Consider the following 23279-nt stretch of genomic DNA (forward strand, 5'->3'; position numbering starts at 1 on the left):
CTCATGAGGAGAACTATACCTAAAGTACAAATAAATGGTACAGTTAAAAGGTAATTTAAACAGAAGTTGTTTAAATGGTCTGTAAAACACTCCTATATGATATTCAGATATAGCTCAGACCTTCTCGTACTTTGAAAAGCAAAACCAGAAAAAGTCCAGTTAAAAATGAGTAACAACACTGGCAAAAACCAAAGGGGAATTGTCCCTTGAGCCCGGCACCTTGTTTATGCCAATGCTACTTGCTCTCACGTCTTCACAAGAATGTCAGTAGCTGACAGGGACAATATTCTAAAAGCAATTTTTTAAAAACTTTTGGTGGTTTTTGGAGTGCTGTAAGTGCAAAACTTTTATCAATGCAACAGTTTGACATTGATTTCAATTATAGTTCTTTGGAAGTTTCAAAATTTTATTTGACACCATCAACCCACGTAAAGATTGGAGGTTTTCAAAGGACTTTAAAACACTTGAGAGCTTTCCTTTGGCACTAGTAAGGAAGGGATACTTGCCTTCCTTAAATTACTGTCGAATTAGTTAAATGTGGAGTGCTTTGCGCTTTAAACAGTGCTGGTTTTCTGATTGCCCGCACGTTACTAGGAGATGAAACGTGACCGAACGTACGCAGGATTAGACTGGCAGTTCTTGACTTCTGAAACAAATCGGTTTCTCTGGGGGAGTCCCCAGTGAGCGTCTCCGTGGCAGCACCCACCCAGTCGGACTGTCGGCGTTCAACTCTTCACTAAAATCCGGGTTGTTACGCTGCCGCAAATGAGAATGTGGAGGTGCTGCCGGGGGAGTGAAACCACCGTCTCTTGGTCCGGAGGTCCCGCTCTCCCGGGCGGACCTGTCTTAGGCGGAAAAACCCGGCTGGGGTGCTGGAGAGGCTGCCGCGCCGCTGCTCTGGGGAAGAGTTTTCCCGAAACCCCTCCTCTCAGCCGTGGTGGGGAGGGGGCGGCGTCCCTTCCCCGCCCGCGGGGGCTGCCTGGCCCGGCCCCGGCCCCGGCCCCGGCCCTCCCCTTCCCGCCCTTTCCTCTCCTTCCCTCCGGGCCGGGCGGCTCCGCTCCTCCCCTCCCCGGGCGCTGAGGCGCCGCGGCGGGGGCGTGATGCGGGGCCGGGGCGCGGGCGGCCGCGGCTGCTGGGCGTGAGCCGAGCCATGGCTAACGTCAAGGTGGCCGTGCGGGTCCGGCCTCTGAGCAAAAGGTGCGGCGGGGCGCGTTTTGGGGGAGCGGGGCGGGGAGGGTCCCCGTCGCCGCGGCAGCGGGGCAGTTACGGGGCGGCTGCGAGGGGTGGCCGGGCGCCGCGGGTCCTGCCGTGGGGGACGGGGTGGCCGCTGAGAGGTGGCTTAGCCGGGACCGAGGGAGGGGCAGCGGGCGCTGGGGAGGTTGACGGTGAGGTGCGAGGAGCGGCGGGACTCCTCTCTCCGGCTCGCTGAATAGCTTGGAAAGTTTTCACGGAAAAGTCACCCACTGGAGCTGTTGGGCTGGCTTCCCTCTTCCTGAGCTCCCCAAAATAGGGCAATTGTCATCCAGTGTCAGGGAATCTTCCCTTCCCCTTCTGTTGTCGCTGTTTTTTCCAGCGGGAGGCAGAGCCGGATATTCCCATTGTCGCTCAGCTCCGCTCCCTCCCCGGCTTGCTTGGCTCCAATAGAAATCCCAAAAGCTAAATGATACGGCTGGAAGACAACTCCCACAAACATGAAGATGCCGTAGCACAATGCTCTGGTGTTGTTTGGATATAATGCATAATTAAAACCTTGCAGGCTTTGGAAATTCGGGGAGGAAAAGAAAGAGAAAAAGCAAGCAGCCAAAATTACAGTGGCTGGTAATTTACTCCTCCTGTTAGAGAAATGCTATGGCACTTCAGGCAGAAATGGTTTGAAAAGTGACATGAGCTCTGAGGGCCAGTCTTTGATTTGATGCTGCCTTTCTTTTTAGCATGAGTCCCTCACGTTGTCTTCTGACTGCATTGCCTTCTGTGATAAATAACTCTTTCGTGTAGTAGAGAAAATGATTCTTGAAGAGTTGCCCAGCGAGAAAACTAGCCTAGCCATTTAGCCGGCAGTATGCTAGCATATGTTGGACTATTAAGTTCTTATTTGTCTGGGGGGGGGGGGGGGTGTGTCCCAAGAAAAGATACCAGAGTGTTGAAGAAAATAAACCCCCGCCCCCCCCAACCAAACCTGCTAGTCTTAATAGAAAAGGGAAAGGTAGAAAGTAATTTACAGGTTTTCAATATATTTGACCTTTAACTCAAAGGTAACTGATTTAAAAAAATACTCTGTCCATAATTTAATTTAAAAACATGTTTGGGTAATATAGTTCTGATTCATTGTCCGGCTGTGAATGGAAGAGATTTTTAACGGATACTGGCATATTGTAAGGAGAGTTGTGGCACTGAAGTAAGCTAAGTTTAACCTTTCATTGCTTAGTGTTGCTTCAGTGTTGGAGATATTATTTGACGAGATGTTAGTTATTCTTAGCATTTACTGGTTAAATAAATTGCCATTATGCTCTCTAGAAATAAAAAGTAGTATACAAGTGCTAGGTATTAACATTAAATGACAATTTTGTAATGATACTAAGTTATCCAGACCATAGGACCCTTTTGTTTCAGTCTTGCAGAGTTGACTGGAAATTGAAAGTATTTAAAAGTCCAACTTGGTGATGTATTTCATTGTGCAATCAATGACATATTTGTTTCTCCCACAATAGCATTTGGCTGCCTATTTGCAATTATGTAGCGGACTTAGTAGAGTCTCCTGTAGGCATAAGTTAAAATGAGTGTTTCTTAGCAGTTGGGGACGAGAGGCCAAAGACTGAATTGGCAGGGATGTAATCCTCCCTCTCACCAGATCCTCCCTGGTGAGGAAATTTGCACTGCTTCTGTCTTAATGTTTTTTCCCCAATGAGTAGCATTAAATAGTGCATAACACTGTGTATATCATCATAGCATTAAATGGTGCCTGTTACTCTGTCAGATAAGGTGTGATAAACAGGAAAACCTTCGATATAGGCAGTGTGGGCCAGCTGTTTGGCAGGGAATGTGGTTTGGAGAGGAGGGTAGGATCGGAAAGGCGGACAGCCTCCTGCACATGGGAGAAGCTAATCTGGTGCTGAAGCAGAAATATTTGTACGAAGGTGAGAGTGGAAACCCAGGGGGTGATGTGGGAAGAGCCTGTTAAGTAATTCCATTTAATCAACCTGTGGTGGTGTAACAGATGAGATGGGGAGGCAGAGACTAGTCTTGTGGTATTTGACCCCAAAGGCAATAGGCCTTTTGTTCCTTGTACTGTGTTGCCACAGCTGAGGTCAGCAAAAGCATTTCAAGAGGGATTTTTATATTTTATAAATGGGAAGGGGAAGTGATTGGATATTCTCTGTGAAGGCTCTGACATGAGAAGTTGCTTTCTAGCCTTGACCAAAATTATCCAAATGTAATGACTCTGGGGCAAATACTAAATATATGAAAGCTTAAAGTAACCTTGGTAGACATTGAAAGGACTAAAGCTCTCAGTGGGGATAAGGGCCTGCTCTTTCTAGTTCAGCTTCTTGTACCACTTCCATATTGTGGTCACACAAACCTCTCACCCTTTCTACGCACACATGCTGTGATTGCCTCTAACAGGCACCCACATTGCCAGACTTCCTAGGATCTCTTGGGTGCTTTAAAAAGAAAAAATTCCTGCAGAAAAATTTCAATTCAACTGGATTGAAGTACTGTAATGTGTACAATCACAGTTCCAGCCAAAAATACTAAACTTTGCTTTTTAACGGTCCCCAAAATTGAAAAGCTGTGGGTAAAAGATAGAACTAGAAGGTTAGTTGGTTGTTTCTAGACTATCATACAAACTTGACTTGCTCGTTGCTTCTTTTCATTTAATTTACAATGGCAGATGAAGGTTGGGTTTGCATCTTAAAAATCACAGAATATTCAGATGTTAAAAGATGTTAATACAGGATATCATAAAAATCCTGCTTTCTGTTTAAAGGTTCCATTTTTTTCTAAACCATATTAATCACATCTGCAACTTGTTATTTAGCATAAGGCAAAGAGTTGTCTTTTTGTTCTGTGCCTGTATGGCACCCATCACAATGCATTCTTTGACAGAGAGCTCCTATGCACAAATAATCCCTGATAGTTATAAAGCGAGTACAGTTGTACAGAATGCAGAAGTTTTTCCTTTGCCTAAACTTTAAATAGCTTGTAGCCAATGTTCTTCATAATGTCATCAGTCATCCTGTAACAGACTAAATGATTTTTTTATCACCAAAAAGTTGTCCTGGGATAAAATTCCCTCAGATACATTCCCTGTAGTGACATTGCTTTAAAGAAGTCTTTATTACACGTTTACTAGTCTACATACTAAAAAAGATTTGTTACTTTGTGGTTACATGGATACTTGTTCTGTGTAAATACACTTCCCCCCTCAGAACGAAATATGGAAGCTTGAGTGGGTGCTATAAATTGACTATAGTGATAGGTAATAATCAGGTATTAAATAGGAGCTGGGAACTGATGAAATCCCTTCATGGTTTATTTCCAGACATCTTAATGCTTGGTCTATTAGATATTAGACTTTTGTAAGGAAAGTGTAATGGTTTTTTTGGCTGTCAGTCAGAAGCTGTTGACGGAAACACTTTCAGTGCTTGCATGTAACTATGTGAACTAGGAATGTTGTTTCTTTTTCTTTCTTGATTTCTGCTGTGGCGTGTGCCAACACCACGGTCTGCAGTGTGATGCTGTGATAGCAGATCTGACCCTCCAGACCTGGAAACAGTGTGACTGGCTGAGAAAGAGGGTACATTAGCCTTCAAGCATTTCAGTACTGTGTCTAGGGCTCTCCTTGTGCCTGGGCAGCTCTCTTAAAGCTGTGTTGGGTGTTCGTATGCTACAGAAACACCTCTAGCATGAGACATACCCTTTTACTATTTATGTAGGCAAGCAGAAACCAATGCTAGTTTTTATGTGCTGCTGGTTTCAAAAATGTTTGTCCCTGCAGTCTCCCATCACAATTGTAGTACCGAGTTGTGGCTGCTCAGCCCCATGTTACGTGAGAGGAGGAAGGGAGGGCTGTGTTTGTGCATGGGAGGCCCACTGGGAGGTGAGTGGTCAGTGTGTCCAGGACAGTATCGCTGGGACCAGGATGGAGCACAGCTGCCTCATGCCTTTTCCTCCATGATCCGTTTCCACTGCATCTTCTGCTCTGCATCCAGCTGGTCTCAGTTCACTTGTATGTACCCAGGATGCGTTCCCTTGACACGGTGTAGTTGGGGAGCTGCTACGTAACCAGTCTTAAAGATGGGAAAGAAGGATTTTAAAAAACACTGCTCTATACCACAACAAAAAGCCTCATGCATTACTATAGGATTCTCTTCTTTAGCATGCACCAGTGACTAGAAGACATTGCATTCCTTCACCGATTGTGGATTGAGGCCTGGCCTAAAATCATTCACTGCAAGTTTGTTTAATTGAATTGTAAAATTAGAGTGGTGTTAGTTAAAAACTTGACGCTAGGGCATGCAAGTTGCCCTGTGACACTTTTTGAGAGTTTAAAGTAGTTTGATGGGCCCTGAAGTTTGGGAGCTACTTGTGCAGGACCTAGCAAAACAGAAGACACATTCTGCCATTGAAAATACCTTCTCCACTTTTCAGCTGCCTCTGTGGCCTGGAAAAGGAGAGGCTGACAAGGAGCTCTTATTTGAAAGGGTCTTTCCTGGTGTCTTTAATAACTCACAAATGAACTCTCCCATCCTCTACAAACCTCATAGGCATGTCACCTGAAAGAGTTGCTAAACAGATTAATTAACCTGAAAGCTGCCCTTTGCCTTTTCAGCTTTGCATTGTTTCCAAGCTGTAACTTGAAGCCTCCTAGGCAGCTCTTTATTTCCCAATGCCCTCAGGAGTTCCTGATCTTGTCCTCCACACCCTGACAAATGTAAGCATCAAAGAAATGTCTGGTAGTCCCAAGTGGCAAAGCTGAACCACACTTCCAGCTGCGCAGGTTCACTATCACAGTCTGAGCTGCAGCAGTTGTTTTCCTCGTTACTGCTGCTCTGTATGGCACAGTCCTCTAATTGCCTTCCTATTGGGATGTATCAGGTAATCTGGCTTAAGGATGGGATAGGGATGGAGGAGTTAAGTTAAGGTCCTAAGAACTCAAGTGACAGGTGTGATCAAGCCCAAGGCTGGGAGGGAATTGTAGGGAAAGTTTCTCACTTACCGTTTCCAGAAACATGCTTGGTGTGCCAGGCTAACCTGAGCAGCATGTTGAACGTAGCTGCCGTGAATAGGTGAGAGAGGAGCTCAGCTGATTGGTGCATTATGATGTAAATATTTAATATTTGTTTCTATTCAAAAGGAAAACTTTGTGGAAAAATAAAATTACTTTTAAAATCATTCTGGAAATGATGCGAAGTCAAAATCACTGTTGGTTTTTACTGGGTATGCCTTTATTAATCTGCTGCAGGGCCAGTTTCATTAACTAGTCTCTCTGCTGTGGTCCACCCTCTTTGTTCTTTGTAATCACATTGTGGTAAGTAAAAGGAAGGATTATTTTGCAAGACTTGTTGCTGTTTTATAGACTGTGCTATTAGCTATTTTACACGCTCATGTATAACCACAAGAACTTGGGTACAGCAATATGGCCTAGTGCTGGCAAGAGTGATAACTTGTAGCAAATTTTGTAGAAAACATTCCTTGAATCTTATGCAAAACAGATGTTAAATGCTGTATCAAAATAAAATTAAAGCAACAGCAGATTGGAGATTATTGTTGTTCTCCCTCTTACCCCCACCAAAACAAATTATTTAAGCGTATTCCTTTTAAAATGTTTATTCTTCACTAGTTGCTCACTGCTGCACTTTTTAAGCACTTCTTGAACCAACCTTGCTCAGGTGGTTGTATCTCTGTCTTAAAACTTCATAATGCCACTGTTAAGAAGAATGTATTCTGAGGAAGGATAGCCATAGACAATTAGGTTAACATTTCAAAGCTTTTCCAATTATATTTAAAAAAAAAAAAAAGCCACCACCCTACTTTATTCAAATTGTTGTTGTGATACACTACTTCAAATGTATTTGATGCAAGTGTATAATGACACAAGATATTGGCATCATTAGTATTTGCACAGTTTATTTTTGTTTACAACTTCAACTTCTGCTTAAGTTAGCTTTCCTATGCTTTTTGGATAGTGTTTTAAAAGTGTTTGTATTTAACTTTCTTGAAAAAAAAACCAAAACAGTGTTTGCAAGGAGAGAACATTTTTTTTCCTTTATATTTCTAAAGGTAGATGCGAGGATTTTTTTCTTGCTTTGGGTACTTTCCTTGAGGTGACTTAAACTTTGCTCTGTGACCCAAGTGTGTGTTAGATAAATTAGCTCCCTGTTAATGGAATATTGCTCTTATCTCCATTAACTGGACATAATTGGAAATAACTTCCTGAGAAACTTGTACATATTTTCCATTAGCACAACAAATATATTACAGTCAAAAATTCTCTCAAAAATGGATGGAGTATAATTTGGTTTTATAGGTATTCAACATATGTTCCATGTGGATGTATTTTTCAAATACAAAACAAAATACTACTTTCTTTGAAGAAGATGACAAAATTGTCTTTGATTTCAAAGGGACCAGAATGTCTCTGTGAAAAGAAAAGCTATAAATATAGGAAAAAATATGTAACAGGCAAGAGCAGAAAACACCTTTTAGCTTGCTTAGGCCTGTTACATAGTTCTCGTGCTATTCCAAGGTTTAGACTAAGGCAGGCCATTGAACATAATATAGTGAAGTGTCTTTCTTCTACCCTGACCTTTTTTCCTTACCTTTCTCAATTATATATATTTAGTGTGTATATATCTATATCTATATATATAGATATTCCTTGCTACTTTGGTGCTGTTGTCCTGTCACACCTAGAGAAGTGGCAGGCTTTTATCTACTTTTATCTCCTGTGATAGTTGAGTGAGTGTTGTTCCTCTGTGTCCTTCTGTTACATGACAGTCCCTTTCTTCAGGTGGTGGTAGTTGAACTCTGTCCCAAAAGCCATGGGTTTTGGGGTTGGTACCTGATGGTGGGAAAGAGCTGTCTCAGGCCTCCAAGAGCTGCTTTCTGAAAATCTGTACAAACTGCATTGGTTATGCATTGCTCATGATTTGAGGCTTCTTTTCCACCGAAGAGCCGGGATTTTTAAAAGAAACATTGAGATTCTAATTTTGTGTTTATAAAGGAGGTCCCTCTTCCAAACAAATGTGTTTTAACATTTGTGTATCCTGTTTGTAACCTAGCCTATTGTTAAGGTTATCTTGACATCTTTTCCCCTCTCTCTCAAATTAGTTATTTGCCTTTGCCTGGTCTATTATTTAGAGTTTCATGTAAACTATCATTGAGGTGGCTGCTCTTTTCTCTTAGTATCTGTACGTGGCATTAGCAGGTGGTTTTCATAAGCCACATCTGTGTTTTTATAAGGGTACTGCATCAGCAACCTTTCCCAGATGTATTATTCTTGCAGTTGCATGAAGCAAATTTTCTAACTCTGGTAAAGGGCAGACCTTCTAGCTCTTTAAAAGGGCAGGACTCTGCATGTCCTGAGTGGCCACCACTACCCATTCCACAGAATATGATGCTTCTGCTGATGTTATGTGACAATACTGGGCCTGTACTCATTTAAGACAGGAGCACAAGGTGCTAGCTACTGGTGGTTTACTTCCCAGAGTAAGAAGCTAACTGTCTCTTCTCTTCTTTCACTTCCCTTGTTGCCAGTGCAAAAGCAGCTACAAAAATGTCCTAAAACAAAAAAAGTAAAATGAGCTTTTGGAAGCCTTCTAACTAATATTTTGCATTTTCATAGAACATTTTTCCTCCCAAGTCCTAAGAATACTTTATGAGCGTCAGAATGTTTTGGAGCAGGGATCAGGGTTTTTGTATGCAGCAAAGAAAAATGGGGTACAGCGTCATTAAATCACCTGGCCAGAGCCATGTCTTTGCTGGGTAGTTTCGTTCTGTAAGACCACATACTTTATCTGAGAGAAGTTGTAGACATGTAAGATGACGTGTCTGCACGCATAGAGATCACTGAGCATCTCCCCTGGGGAATGGTGCGGTGGTTGGATGCTAGTATTGTGGAACCTTTGTGCAGTACATGGTGAGACACCACTACTGTGCCCAGAGAATTTATGTGAGTTTTGGGTAGGATTTCCCCAGTTTCCTTCTCTTTAGTCCAATGCTTTATGTGAACTTTAAAAAGCAGTGCACTTCTAAAATTTTCTTGCCATCTTCCTATCTGTAGCATAGATTTTAAACAAAATAATGGAGTTTTGCACCTCTGATTTTAGAATTTAAGGGTTTACTGTAGTAGCTGCTTTTAATACAATGAAAGAGGTACCTAAGTAAGAGGGATGCGACAGTGCATCACAGCATTCGGTGTCACAGTCATTTATTTAACTATGATTGCAGGTTGAAGTTCTGTCCTCATGGAATGTAAACTGACCACTGTATCCGAGTTCTGGTTTGCATGGAAATCATGGTATTTGCACAGAATTTCTTTGATGCATAAGTCCGTGAATTATACTATCTCATTACTCAGTAAACAGTTGGGAAATCAAGGGTGGATGAAACTGGACTGACTGGACTGTAGCTTTGTTTTAAATCCTCCTTATTTCATGCTTCCTTAAATGCTGGCGGTATGACAAATGAAAAGACTTCTTCCTCTCCACTTTCCTCCTTCCCTCAATGCTTCTGCATGAAAGAGAAAGCATCATTATTCCACAGCTATTCAAAGCACTGATGGGTCATCAGGAGTATTTCTGATTTGGATTGCTCAAGGAAGATGCATGACTTTCTTGTTCTAGCAGTACAAGACTTCAGAGATGGTGCAGACAGAAACACTGTTCTTGTATTTTGCCATCACATGGGCAGGATTGCAGAGCTTACTGTGACTGGAGGAGGCCATCCTGTGCTTCCTCTCTTAGCTCATGAATATATATATCAAAAGTCTAGTAAGATCAAGTAAAGACTTTAACTGTTTGAGCAGGCCTGTATCTGAAAAGAGCACTGACAATGCCTCATGTTTATCTTTGTGCCAAATATTAGTATTTTTATTGCTACATAATGTTCACAAAGAATGGGGGAAACCACATGAGGATGACGGTGATCACTAGGAATGGTGATTTTTGACTATCAGATTGTGTTAGCTGTTATCAGAGCCAATGAAAGCTCTGTGCAGCTGTGAGTAGCCTTGAAAGATAACTTGAGCAGCATGTCTAGTATAGCAGCGTGCTGTCTTGGTGAACTCTGTGTACGTGGCTTCAGTATAGATTTTTAAATTATTTATAAACATCTGTTCTGAATTTGGTAGGAGGGTTGCTGACTGGGTGTGCACTCCTATTTGCAAGACACAGTAAAACAATTATGACTTAAAGGGAAATATCCAAAATGGTATTGGGTAGTACTAAATAATGAGAAATGTTGAAAACAAACTTCAGGTAAATTTACTTGATTGTTGATACTTTTTTTTGTAAATAAAAAATCCTGCATTAGCCAAAGTGAGGATGTTCATGCTATTAGCAGCTCAACTTTCACAGGTTACAGCAGTAGGGATAAGGGTACAGATTATGCTGGTGTCGTGGAGGGAGGCTGTGTTTGGGAAAGTTGTGGTTTTAGGTACCTTACCTTGTCAGTAGAGTGCAGAAGCTCTAATGGCTGAAGGCTTTGACATTCTTCTCCACAATTTCTGATGGAGCAGTATGGACTGACTCTTGGTGCTCTTCTCATTGCACCTTTGGTCTCTCAACAGATGTGTCCTCAGGCCATTTTGTCTGGGACAGTGTTCTCTGAAGACTAGCAAAACTTAGAAAATAGGTCATGCATTGGTCAGTTGCTCAGGAGGTGCAAAGATGGCAGCTTCTCAAAGATACCTCTGCCAAGGCCACCTATAAACAAGAGGCAGAGACACTGTACAATATACTGTTAATGGAAGGGAAAAGATAAATGTGAGTACCTGAAGTTTTCCCCATAAAACCTTCAGACTTTTTGACCAAGAAAAACCTTGCTTTAGATTTGCCTCGGGATTATACTTCAGCTGCTGGCATGGTGATTGCATAGGTGTGCCGTTAGATGGCACAAAGTGTCCCAGGTACAAGCGGAGGTAGTTCTGTAAATGTTGTACCTTACTTATACGCTATCATAGTTATGGGTCACATCCTGGGAAGTGACAGAATCCCGGAAACAGCAGCAGTGACCGCTGTCATGCATCCTGCCACGCTCACTACGGGTATGCTTTTGGTTGTGTTTGTAAGCAGAGTGTGAAAATGTTCTCCATCACAGTAAGCCACAGAAGGCTACTTTTTTTTTTTTTTTTTTTTTTTTTTTTTTAGAAAAGTCTAGAAAAAAGATTGAATTGCTCCAAAAACCAGAACCTACACAATTGCCCAGATCAGCAAAAAAATCTCTGCAAGAGGGGAGGAATTGATAGTGTTGCCATACTGCTTTTTAGGTCCTCTGTCTCAGTACAGGCTGAGATTGGGTTTGGAGTTAATCTGGGTGACGGGAATTGGTAGAAAAGCATAAGTACTTGCAACGATTACATTGCAGGGTTATTTTCAAAGTTTGTATGAGTAGACATGTATTCAGTTCTTTAAAAAATTATTTAAGATTTCTCATGTACTTGAGTGGTATATGTTGGCTTTGGTATGTTTGATCACTTTGGTGAGTACTTTGGTGGTCTGTATTTGTAGAAGCTGTTTTGTTGTATGACATGACTACTGCTAATGATGCCAGTATTTTTGCTTAATTGCATGTACATGTTTTTAAAATAAACGGGCAACTTTTTAAAAGTCAGTTCCTTTGTTCTCCAAATGCCTGACTGTTATTTGAGAGGGTGGAGAAGTGGGGCAAATTTTATAAAGTCTAAAATAAACAACTGCCCCCTTTCTTTCCACCCACTGCTTCCTCCCGCTCTGCATACCTCCTTGCACTTCTGTACTCTCTGAAGTCATCCCAGTGAGATGCAGCAAGCTGTGGAAATGTCTGTCTCAAGGGTCTTGATCCTCCTGTGATTCTTTTCTGCTGGCTCGTTGTTCTACATCTTGCAGAGTGTCTGTTTTCCCTCTGGGGTTGCATTAGCTTCACATGTTGGCTGCAGAAATGATTAGCCGTAGAACAGCTAATGATATGAGGAGACTTCCTTTGGGCTGCCCCTGTTTTTTGGACTGCCACAGCAGCTTTGCTTCTGTCAGGTCTGTCTTGTAGCTGCCCATTACAGCCCTGCCACTGCATTCTGTACTTGTGTCACTGTCCTATTGCTGGGTTTGCATTTCTCTAAAACTTTCCGTGTCTGAGAAGATCCAGGTCTTTCCTGGGACATGTGCCATTAAATGGTCTTTCTACAGCTCTATCTTTGTACAGATAACTTGTTTTCATGCACAGTAATTTAGAAGGAGAGAGGCATTTCCCAAACATAGCATGATTTTTTTCAAGAAGTGGGGAAGAAGGGAGAATGGGGAAACTAAATGTTAGGATCACTGTGACTTCTGAGCAGCAGAAGTCAAATGTGTTACTAGAGAAGTGTACTTTGGAGTTGATTTTATTGGTACAAGGAATACAGCTTTCATACCTGTGGAGCAGAACACCCATTCCTAGGGATGAAGGATTGTTTTATCAGTCACGTGCAAACTGTGGTGCACATAGGTGTAAGACTGTACTGACAAACACAGGTTTTGCTGAGAGAACTCTTATAGTGTTTGCTATCTGGAGTTAAGGTCAGAATTTCTAGAACAGCTGGGAGCCTGCTTTGCCTCCTGGGCTTTAGATATTAAACCATGCTTTTTCTCCCAAAGTTCTCTGGTTTGTACCTAAATGAAGCATGATATAAACACATGTTTAGAGGGAGGTTGAATGTACGGTTTGTAGAGCTAGGGATGGCTGCAGGTCCAGTTTTGTTTATGCTCAATGCTCTCTGGCTGTAAGCTGCTGCAGAAGGAAGGGGTCTCCATTCCCACCACCGTGTGTTCCTGCCTTTTCTCTTGCTTTGGCTTAGCAACCGTATGACCACTGTGCTTAGTGCTCTGGAAGGGCTGGCTGGTCCTGTGGCACCTTGCTTATTTATTTTGGTGTGTTTGTTTTCTGATCACAGCTGATCTGAGTCATTGCATGGGGGTGTGATTGCTAGATCAGATGCAGGAAAACAAGTGGGAGCACATGTGGGAGGCTAGAAGAGCAAAGAGAAATTGCCTCTTGCAGCAACAGCCTGCAGTTAATATAAAAGTCTGGGTGCTTGTGAATCTGCACCCAGAGCAAGGGGAGACTTTAATTCTCTCCCTGTTTGCTGGTGGCTTTCTTGTCTTGTAAGACTTGAACAAAGCTATTTAGCTGATGCATAGAGCTTTTTGTCTGTGTAGTGAGGAATCCTTGCTACCCTGTGGTAAAAGGTGGTGCGGTAATTTTGTGTTGTTTGTATTTTACTGTTTTTATATTTATTTTAATATAAGTATATAATGCATGTGGACTGAAGGCAGTGAGTTTGATGTAATTATTATAGGTGGGGTTGAGAGCACTGCTTGTTGTTGAGGTTGCTTTATGTCTGCAATTAGAATATCCTGGTATCTAAAACTATTAAAAGCTTTGCCAGATTTCAACCATTTGGGTAGAAATCTTCCATTCATGAATACCTGCCTCAGGCTAGACATTTGTAATTATTTTTAAGCTTTGTCCAGAACAGTTCAGCTGCTACAGAAGATGAGGTTAAGGGAAAACTAGTTTTTAAAATATTTAAGAGCAACTTAGGGTGACTTTTTATTTGAATTTCCCAATTTATTTAAAACTGGAAATCTGGTGTGCATTTTTTTTAATTCCCCATCTGAATCTACCCATTTCTGACCAAGTTCTAAATAACTGAAATTCTTTAACATGCTCAGTGAAGACTTGTAAGAACATAGCAGATAAAAGTTTTAAGGGATCTGCTTTCTCTGAGTGCATCTGAGCTTGTATCCTCTAGTGTTGACCAAATTGTGCTTGCAGCATCCCCATAAGTCAAAAAACTCATCAGCTGAGCACCGCCTTAATAAATTGAGCTCAGTGTTGTCCAAGTCACAATTGAAGCCCAGGTGTAGGAACTGAGAGCAAGGTCTTCTGTCCCATTTATTCTCAATAATCTGTTTGCTGACCCCAGCTGGTATCCAGGAAGAAACACTGATTCAATTGTGGAGTGTACAAGTAAACTTGGGATAGAGAGTGGAAGAGCTGCTGAGAGTAGGATCATGTACCTCTGGAGCGGAGAGATAGGCCTAAAACCAGCTACAATGCAGTAGGAGAAGGGAGACGAGACCTGCAGAGCAGTTGAAGGCACTAAAATTGAACGTGGGCCCATGGACAAGACATCAGAGAGAACAGATGGCAGGTACCTGTAAGAGATCATGTGTGTGCATAGAGAGAGGAGGATAGGAACTCAGTGAACTGTAACTAGGGTGGTAAGGCTGGAGGGTTAACAGTAGAACTGAAAAATAGGGAATGCTCCTGAGGTTAAGAAGCAGGATGGAGCCAAGACCATAATGCGGCAGTGGAGGAAACAGTATATATAACTGAAGCAAGATCCCGCCTGAAGGATCACTCTGGTTTTGTCTGTCTTCTGCTGTTCATAAGTTCTTGTGAAATTCTCTGTCAAAATGTCCCACTTCCGCTTAGATCTGGTCTGCTGTACAGGGCAACTGTCAGCTTTGTCCGTTAGCTCACCTGGCTGAGGTTTGTATGTGGATATGCAAGTCCCCAAACTTACTTGTGTTGGAAAACACTTGCTTTTCAAAACATCTACGGAGTTGCACATGTCCGGATTAAATGCATCAGTTGCAGATTTCTACCTTAAATACTCACAGCCTGTATACTTAGGCACTTTTCCTCCTTCATTTGTTCTTTAGGGAGCCTTATGAGGCCTCCATTCAGTACTCAGCTGTGCATAATGCAAATTCTTTCTACTGTGAGTGTTCCTCTTTCTCCTGGGGTCTAACTCGGGGATCTAGTGACTGATGTGTTGAACTGCTGAACACTCACAACTTAACTAAAACCTCTGGGAGCAGTGCTTGTATTGCTATGTGAAGTGCCATGTATAAGTATGTATTACAGAAAGTACTAAGTTCAGTTTGTCTCAAGGCAGGTGCTCAAAATTAGTAATGTGAAGCACAGAGACTTTAAGGTAAAGCATTATTTCTACCTGCAAAACAGGGATAGCCTATGCTCAGAAATGAGTTTAAAACTTCTTTATGCTTGTAAAGCTCAAATGCTACAGTGATTGTCTCTGTGGAAGTCTTAAGTGTCCTAAGGCATTGTTTTGAATGTTGTTTTGGTACAGAATGCGTGGGGTAAAAACTGAGAACTGGAGAGGAGAGACCCCAGAGGCAGGACATGTGCTATGTGCTGCCTGGAAGTTAGAGCTGTCAGTGTAAGGAGATTGTGATCAGTGGGGGAGTAAATATGTCTGTACACTTGTAAGGAAATCTGTTAAAAGACAGATCTAGGGCCATGAATGAACGGTGGTCAACTGGGTTTGAATTTTCTAACTCTTGTTTTATCTTATCTGTTTTTTAACTGACCTGATGATACCGATCCAGCTGATTATCAGGGGATACATATACAGCTAATCTCAAATGACAGTGTCTATGACTTCAGCTTAATTTTAAACAAAGTGTGACAAAACTGCACTAAGGACAAAATTGATTTTATTTCTAAACCAATTTCTTCCAGCTTTACAAAGGCACTAGGCTTCATCAAAATAAAACTTTATGGCAAAGTTGCAGCTTACAAGATTTGTCGGCATCAGAGTGCAAAAAAAACCATAGAAGAAATATAAAGGAAAAAAAAGCTTTCTCCTGTTCTTAGCTTCTCAGTACCAAAGTGTTCGTTTATTTTTCTGCTGTCAGAAGTAGGCCACTGACATCATCTTCCTCATTTCTATCTTGCTGCGTATAAAAAAATCCATGATAATTATTGAGAGGGATGTGAATCAACACACCTATAAATAAGAACATCCTTAACTTCATGTAGCTATCATGCTGTCGGCCCAGAAATATGCTTTTTTTTTTTGCTTTGGTGACATCCTTTTTTCATTCTTTTCTAATATGACTCATTTTGGAAGTGGAAGTTGGCTGTGGTAGCCACTCATAGCTGTGTTCAGTGGGAATTTTAGACAGTATAAGCGAGTGCATGGTCCTTTGCACTTGGGGAACAATCCTGCCCATTTACGTTTCAGGACAGTTTTGCTTTTCTGAAGAGTACTGTTTTGAGGACTACAACAAACACTTTGGATTATGTGGTAAAAATGAGACAGTGCGACCCCTGATGACACTTGTGGCACACAAGTCTGTGACGTGGATCAGTACTCCACAAAGCATAGCCAGTCTACCAGTGCTCCACTCTACTTCCTTGTAAATGTAATTTAAAACAACTCCTAATCAGAAATAAAATCCTAACAAAGTATTTAGGACAAGCACTTTTAAACTGTTTAATCACCACAGTCCTGTGTCGTGTCCCCCCCGCCCCCCCCCCCCGCATTGAGATACCTGGCTGCAGATCTGCAAATGCTGCTTTATGTCACAGAGTGTCTATAAGCAAAAGTAGCTGTTTTATAGCTCTAATTTGCAGTTTGTTAAAGTAAACACAAATTTCTGGGTTTTACGAATTTGACATGCACCTTTCTGTGTCTTCATATTTTAAATGGATTTTTTTCATGTATTCTGTTTCCAGAGAGAGTGCAGAAGGAGGAAGAGTGATTGTAGAAGTTGATGACAAAGTGGCAAAAGTCAGGAATATAAAGGTATGCTTTTTGTCGTCTTCTCTTTCTCATATAAGAATCCTGATATTCTGATGCTTTTCTGTGTTTGCTTGGCTATTGGATCATTCTAATAGAAATATTAAGGGAGAAGTTTAAACCAGCACAGCTCTAGAATAATTGCAGCAAAAGGGGGGTGGGGAGGATTGTTTTGGTTCAGGGTTTGTTTGTGTGGTGGGGTTTTTCTTTTGACAGGGGATGTAACATGTAGTTGTGTTTTCTCTATTTTATATTTGTCAAAGCTTCTGCAATCTGGCTGCATGCCATCATTCAAAGCTGTTAGTAAATTGTTTAGGACTTTGTGCTTATCTTACTGTTACTAACATCTGGGTAATTTCTTTCCCTGCGTCTCCTCTGCTCATATTTGCACTCAGTGCAACTGACTTGCATGAAATGGAGCAAAATGTGTTCAGCTGCACTTTAGGCCTTGGTAAAAGACCAAGAGCTATAAGAATAAACTGAATGGAGCTGTCATCCTCTGAGAGCACTGGAGCCAGCGTGCATGGGAACCAGCCCTCTGGTTTAGACTCTTTAACTACTTAAAGCTGCCATGGTCCTTCACGAAATTAATAGAATGGAGCAAAGCAATTTTGTGTTGTCAAACATGATTCTGCTCAAAAGGCAAATAAATGAACCGTGAGATTACTGTGGGGATCCTCGAAGATGGATGCATTTAGTATTTCTTGTCTTATTTTCTTTATATCTGCAAGCAACCCAGTTATTTTAGATGGCTCATTCAAGAGAAACAATACATTAGGTTTTGAAGAGAAACCTTGGCGAAAATTGAATGAAAGGATTTGAACTATTTCCCTTTTTCCATTATAATTTTTCTTGTATTGACTTCAGGTGCTTATTTCTGAAGAAAGAAGAGGGGAAAAATACTCCCTTTTTGAGTGGTATGAGAGGTCTCATGGATGTAAAATGTTGCTTATTTTCTGTATATTTCCTTTTCAAAGGCTGTATTTGCAGAGTTTGAGACTCTCACTACCTTCTGAAATAATTTTCCCCAATTCCTTGTACAAGTGACAAAGCTCTCAGAGACACTTATCCTCCAGGTCCAATGCTGTCTGTTCCTGGTGGTTGTCCTCAGGAAGGCTTTGGTCCCCGGGACATGGCTGTGAGGATTTGGGGCCCTGAGGCTGCCTGCCGCCGCTGGGGGAGCCTCCCTCAGCAGGTGGAGGCCTCAGTCAGGCAGCTGCCTAATGGGGTCCAGCTGTGCCTTGTTAGACCTAGAGGGTTTTTTATTTTATTTGTTTAAAGAGGAGCTGTGGGCTGCCTTGGGATACTTGGGAAACCACAGCAGCGGGGCCAACAGCTCATAGCAGGCCGAGAAGGGTTATTTGGAGATGCAAGGGCTGGCTTGTGGATGTTTTCTCTCTTGAGGTTTTGTAATTGGTGAGTTTTGTAAAGGGACTGAATTTGCTTTATGCATAAACTAAATTTAGACAGCCTTTGATGAATCCAAGTTAGTGTATAAATTAATACTTATACACTAATGTTCATGTCGTGTCTGGGGTAGGTGCACTTTGTAGTTGAGAACAAACCCCTTCTTGCCAGAAGGGTAATCACCTCTGTGATCAGGGGCTGCTTTTCCTGAGGTGGAGGGGTATTTTTTTATTTTTACATGTTGCAATAGGAAGGCAGTGCTCCAAGCTATCTTCTGCTTATTGCTGCAGAAAACCTAAGAAAATAAAAGGTAATTGCATAAAAATCTCTGAATCATGACATGTTCAAAATACTATTATTGAAGATGATCAATAGGTTTGTTAAGATGTTATTTCTGACTAAAGGAAACCTTGGTTGTACTTAATTCAATGGGATAACTTTAGAATCATGCAGGGTTTAAAATGGATGAAACCCCTTTACTTCAGAGATAATCTAAAATTATTTCTGTCCTATTTTGCTTTGCTCTTTCTTGGTTTAAAAAACCCCCAAACCCACAAACCTGTCAGATGGGCCTGTAAATTAATTTTCCCTGTAAACTTCACAGCTGGTGGCAGAGTTCAGTGCTTACAGTGCCCATTATCCAGTAATCTGGCAGACAGCACTGACACCCCTAGTTTTGGGGGCCATTAGTGAAGCAGTTTGTTTAGGTATCAAATTATAATGAACCTTTTTTTCTGCTTATGTTTTTGCAAATGTCAAGGTTACAATAAAGTTACTGATTAGGTCAAAATTACATGTGGATGGTGTTAATTTTGTGTAATGTTTTGACTTGTTACTCTCCTCCTTTGATGAGTAGAGCAACAATACTTAGTTCCTTGTTCATAAGCTTATCTGTTTTATTACAAATCACTTGGGCAAGATTATACAGAAAGACTTGTACAATTCCCTTAATTTCAGTCACCATTTCTGACTATTATGCTAGGAAGGCTTCACTGTCATTGTTAATAACCTGTAAAGGTTAGGTTTATAGCGTGCAGTCCCAGTGACAGAAACATTAGCTTGCAACCATGGCAAAGCAAAGGAGAAATAGGGGAAGAGATCTGCATTTTCAACTATGCAGGGAGAAAATTGGGTTTGTTTTCTCACTTGGGGCCTCATTTCTGTGATGCGGTTCTCAGTGAAACAGAATAATGGTGGAGAAGTATCAAAACGGTTGTAGAGCTTTCCTGCCAATATGTAGATGTTGTGAAGATCAACTAAATTATGTTTATTGTACACAGCCTGGAGAACCTTAGTTGTAGTAAATGAATTCTTCAGCAAAAATGCTTCAGCAGGTCTGTCATGTATGTCTCTGCCTCACTCTCAGCATCAAAGAAAATTGAATAAAGAGGATAAACTATTTGCCATTCCTTTTCCACAATACAGATCCTAGATAAACTTCCCGTGAGTTTTAAAATGCTTATTTTTTGGTCAGCTTCGAAGTGAATGGGTTTTTCTGTCATTTTCCTTCTGTTATCAGGTTGACAGTAGGCTTGATAGCACTTGGGACTCGAGAGAAAAGATTGTGGCCTTCAGCTTTGATTACTGCTACTGGTCAGTTGATCCCGAAGATCCAAAGTATGCATCTCAGGAAATGGTAAGAGATGCTGTTCTTTTTGTCTGTGTTTCCGTCCTGTTTTGTCCTTTATAATCACATCTACAGGAAGAGATTGAGACATAGGATACATAAAATTTCATTTTCTTTTCTGCCCCTATATTTTTCTTATTTTGTTTGTAATACCACAGTACTCAGTCATTTTGTCGTAAGTAGATGCAGTAGAACTGCAATAGCCTTTTTTGTCAACTAATGCATGCTTTCATTAGATATGTTAACTTTGGTAGTGATCATTAATTGTGGTGATCTGAGGACTCTGGCTTAGCAATGAGATTCTTTTTGGTGGGGGCTGGGTGATCAGGTTCTAAAGGGAGAAGGTTCTGAAGTGAAAGGAAGAGTGTTGAGGTGATCCTGCTGAGAGGATCAGCAGGGAAATAATCACATCTTTAAATAATGGTAGTAAATTTTACTTATACTATATTGTTCTGAGCACTTTTCCTTGATAAAGCATCAGAAATCTCTTATAACTAATGGAGACTCCTCCTAGCTTGAAGATCCAAGGTTTGACTGATTAAGAAGGAAGGTTGAAAGATTTGGTATTTTAAAATAGGATATGATTACAAATTTTTGTTAATAAGGAATTATTAAATCTACTACAAATAAATATGCACAGCAAAGCTATCCAAAGATTTCACTAAGCATGCATACGATCACACGTCAGCATTGAAATAAGATTTTACTGCTGTTTTGTCTTCAGAATGGTATCATTTCATTTTTGTCTGTTGTCAGTACAAGTGTTCCTGAAGTTTCAACCTGTATAATTGTGTTTTTCACAGAAAGTATCACTTAAGACTGAGCTAGTCCTGTGAAATTTGTATTTCTGGTAGTGATGAGCACAGGATTGTTTTACTTTTGAGAGTCAATATTTGAAAAACTATCAAATTTGGCTATTACTAGAATGAGAGGTGAAATTCTTGACTGTGCTCCATTTCCTTGTTGGTGCAGTAGTGTGGAAGAGGTTTTGGGAACTTGGGAAGTGTATGTAGTGTTTAAAAAATAAAGTTGTTTTTCTAAAGTACTCAGGACTAGATAAACTTCCATTTTAGGGATTACAAATAACAAACCTTTAAATGCTGAACTGTTGGGGTTCCCCCCCCCTTTATATTGTCTTACTTGCTTATTTTGGGTTTGTGTTCTTTGTGAGTTTCTCTCATAATACACTTAGAAGCATGCTTCTTAGAACTGTTGATAATACAGTTGGTTTTCCAGTTGAAATGGTTTAGCAGATGAAATGTTGATAAATACAGTCTGCCAAGTTGGTTTTATCTCTACTTGGTATGAAAAATTATCAGAACTGCCAAATGGAAAATGTAAATATTGGCTACAAAGTGTAAATTTTTATTCTTGTTGTTACTAAATACAAGTGCAATTGAAAAAAAGTAAAATGCTATATAAACAACGCAGCTTCCTTGCTGGGGCTGAGTAGGTATTTCAGACACTGTGGAGAGCCTTGTGTTATCATACAATACAATTTTATCCAATAAAAACACTGAGGGGGAATCATGAACTCCCTGGCCATAGAAAGTTGAGTAATAGGCCATAGTTCCCTTACTGGTGCCTGATGCTGGCCGAAAGGACATCCAGTGCTGCTTCATGTAACTGTTGGGTTACTGAGCCTTAGACAGATGTCTTTCATGAGTTAAGAGAAGTTTAAAGATGGACTGGTGCTTTGAAATGCCTGGAGTCATGAGTGAATTTCTTGGGCTTTTTACCTGTCTTGGTGACTGTAGAACCAGTAAAGCATACTTTAAATGCCCTTGAGAAGAGGGCTGCTGGAATACTGCAATCTTACCGTGCTTTTGTGCATTTGTCTGCCCCCTTACACTGTATGAATGAAGTTTATTGTACTAATTCCATGTTTTGAATCATTATTTCAGTGCTGAGCTTGAAGTTTCTAAGCTTCTTTACAGCAATGATGCTATCAGCAGCCAAAGAAGGTTCAGTAACACTCATCCAGTAAAAGCTTTCTTTCATGAGCTGAGCTTAGATTACTTTTTCCTTGAAGATGTCTTGCCAACTGTTATCATACATGATTGGTGTATTGGTTGAGGATGAAAACTAGATTAAAGTATCTGCCTTCAGGTTCATTTTTGTAGAATGCTGTCTTTTAGTAAACTGTCTTTTTTTTGTCCTCTGGATGGATGTATGAAAATGAAGTCCTAACAGTTTCTTCAGTTGTTAAGGATTCTGTCACCATAAAACAATAGTGGGAGGGCTGCAAATCATACTGTTTAGGTAAAAATATGATTTTAAAGACACAAATCTGCTTCTCTGAATACTACTTACGGTTTCTTCCAGATGTTAATTAACATTGTTCACTTCAGGTTCTGGTCCCTTGCATTCCAGAGATGACTACACACAATGCATTTTATCCCTATATAATTTGAACATATACTTCATAGCTAGTTGTGACAGGTTTAAGTCACATCTGTGTAAGTACTTTCAAATGTTTGGATGAAAAGTTCAGATTCGTTGTTCTGTTTATAAAAATTGTGTTTTCTCTGCCACCTGTATTCTACTTGCATTTGCCAAAATGGGAATACATGTTGCCCACCTTGTTTGTTTTTCCTAATATATTTATGTTAGTATTTCTTCTGTTGTGTTTTTTTTTTTTTAATTAAAAAAAGGTAGGGAAGGTATCTTTTCCCTTTATTTTGGGGAGAGAAAATTGCAATACACTAAACTGAAGAGAAACTGAACCAATTTAGTAAAATCTGCAATGCCCATGTGACAGATGATATGCCTTTATTTTTTTTAATAGCACTGAAACTGGAAGTGCTTTTCCCTTCAAAAAGCTGGAGCAAGCAGAGTCAAAAACATGAATTATTTTTAAGAAGTGTTATTGTCTACATATTTTTTAGGGCTAAATTTAAAAAATAATTATCTCATCACAATATAGAAAAACTTTCTTGATTGGCATTACATAATGTAAGCCTCCTCATATCTCTGAAAAGAGGAAAGTTGCTAAATTAAAAACAAAGTTGATGTTTGACTACTGAAAGAAGAACCCATCACTGTTGGTGTATGGAAAATAGGCTTCTTGGCAGAGATAACCTGTTGGATAATGGTTGGTTTTGGAAGATGGTTTCAGGTACAAGTGGATAGTCTTTGACTTTTATTCAAGGTTATTCTCTCATTTAAAACATTTGAGGAATGAGATATGACCCAGAGTTCTGTTGTCTTTATTTCTCTCCTAATTGTGGTGAAATATGAAGCTCTACAGTGTTTCTAATGATGACCCAGTAATTTATAAGCTTAATTTAGAAGTTTAATAGTAGTGGTCTGAATTCTTAGTCTTCCTTTAGAAGTTACATAAATTCTTTAAAAACGTAAGATTTTTTTAATTAGTTCAGCTATGCAAGTAGTATGTTCATTTTCCAAGTAAGCTGAATGCCAAATTTTACAATGTGACCTCTGTTTTTCAGGTGG

General features: G+C 40.5%; 1 protein-coding gene across 1 annotated transcript in view; it reads left to right on the plus strand.

The window, feature by feature from the left end:
* The first annotated feature begins 1096 nt into the window (after positions 1-1096).
* The window catches only part of STARD9 (StAR related lipid transfer domain containing 9), a 121478-nt gene continuing 99295 nt past the window's right edge, over positions 1097-23279 (plus strand). Inside the window, exons 1-3 of the mRNA XM_052782216.1 lie at positions 1097-1197; positions 16726-16795; positions 19716-19832. Of these exons, the coding sequence (XP_052638176.1) occupies positions 1151-1197; positions 16726-16795; positions 19716-19832 (234 nt within the window). The 5' untranslated portion in view covers positions 1097-1150. The remainder of the gene's footprint in view (positions 1198-16725; positions 16796-19715; positions 19833-23279) is intronic.

The sequence above is a fragment of the Harpia harpyja genome, chromosome 3 (assembly GCF_026419915.1).
Source record: "Harpia harpyja isolate bHarHar1 chromosome 3, bHarHar1 primary haplotype, whole genome shotgun sequence".
Taxonomy (NCBI): domain Eukaryota; kingdom Metazoa; phylum Chordata; class Aves; order Accipitriformes; family Accipitridae; genus Harpia; species Harpia harpyja.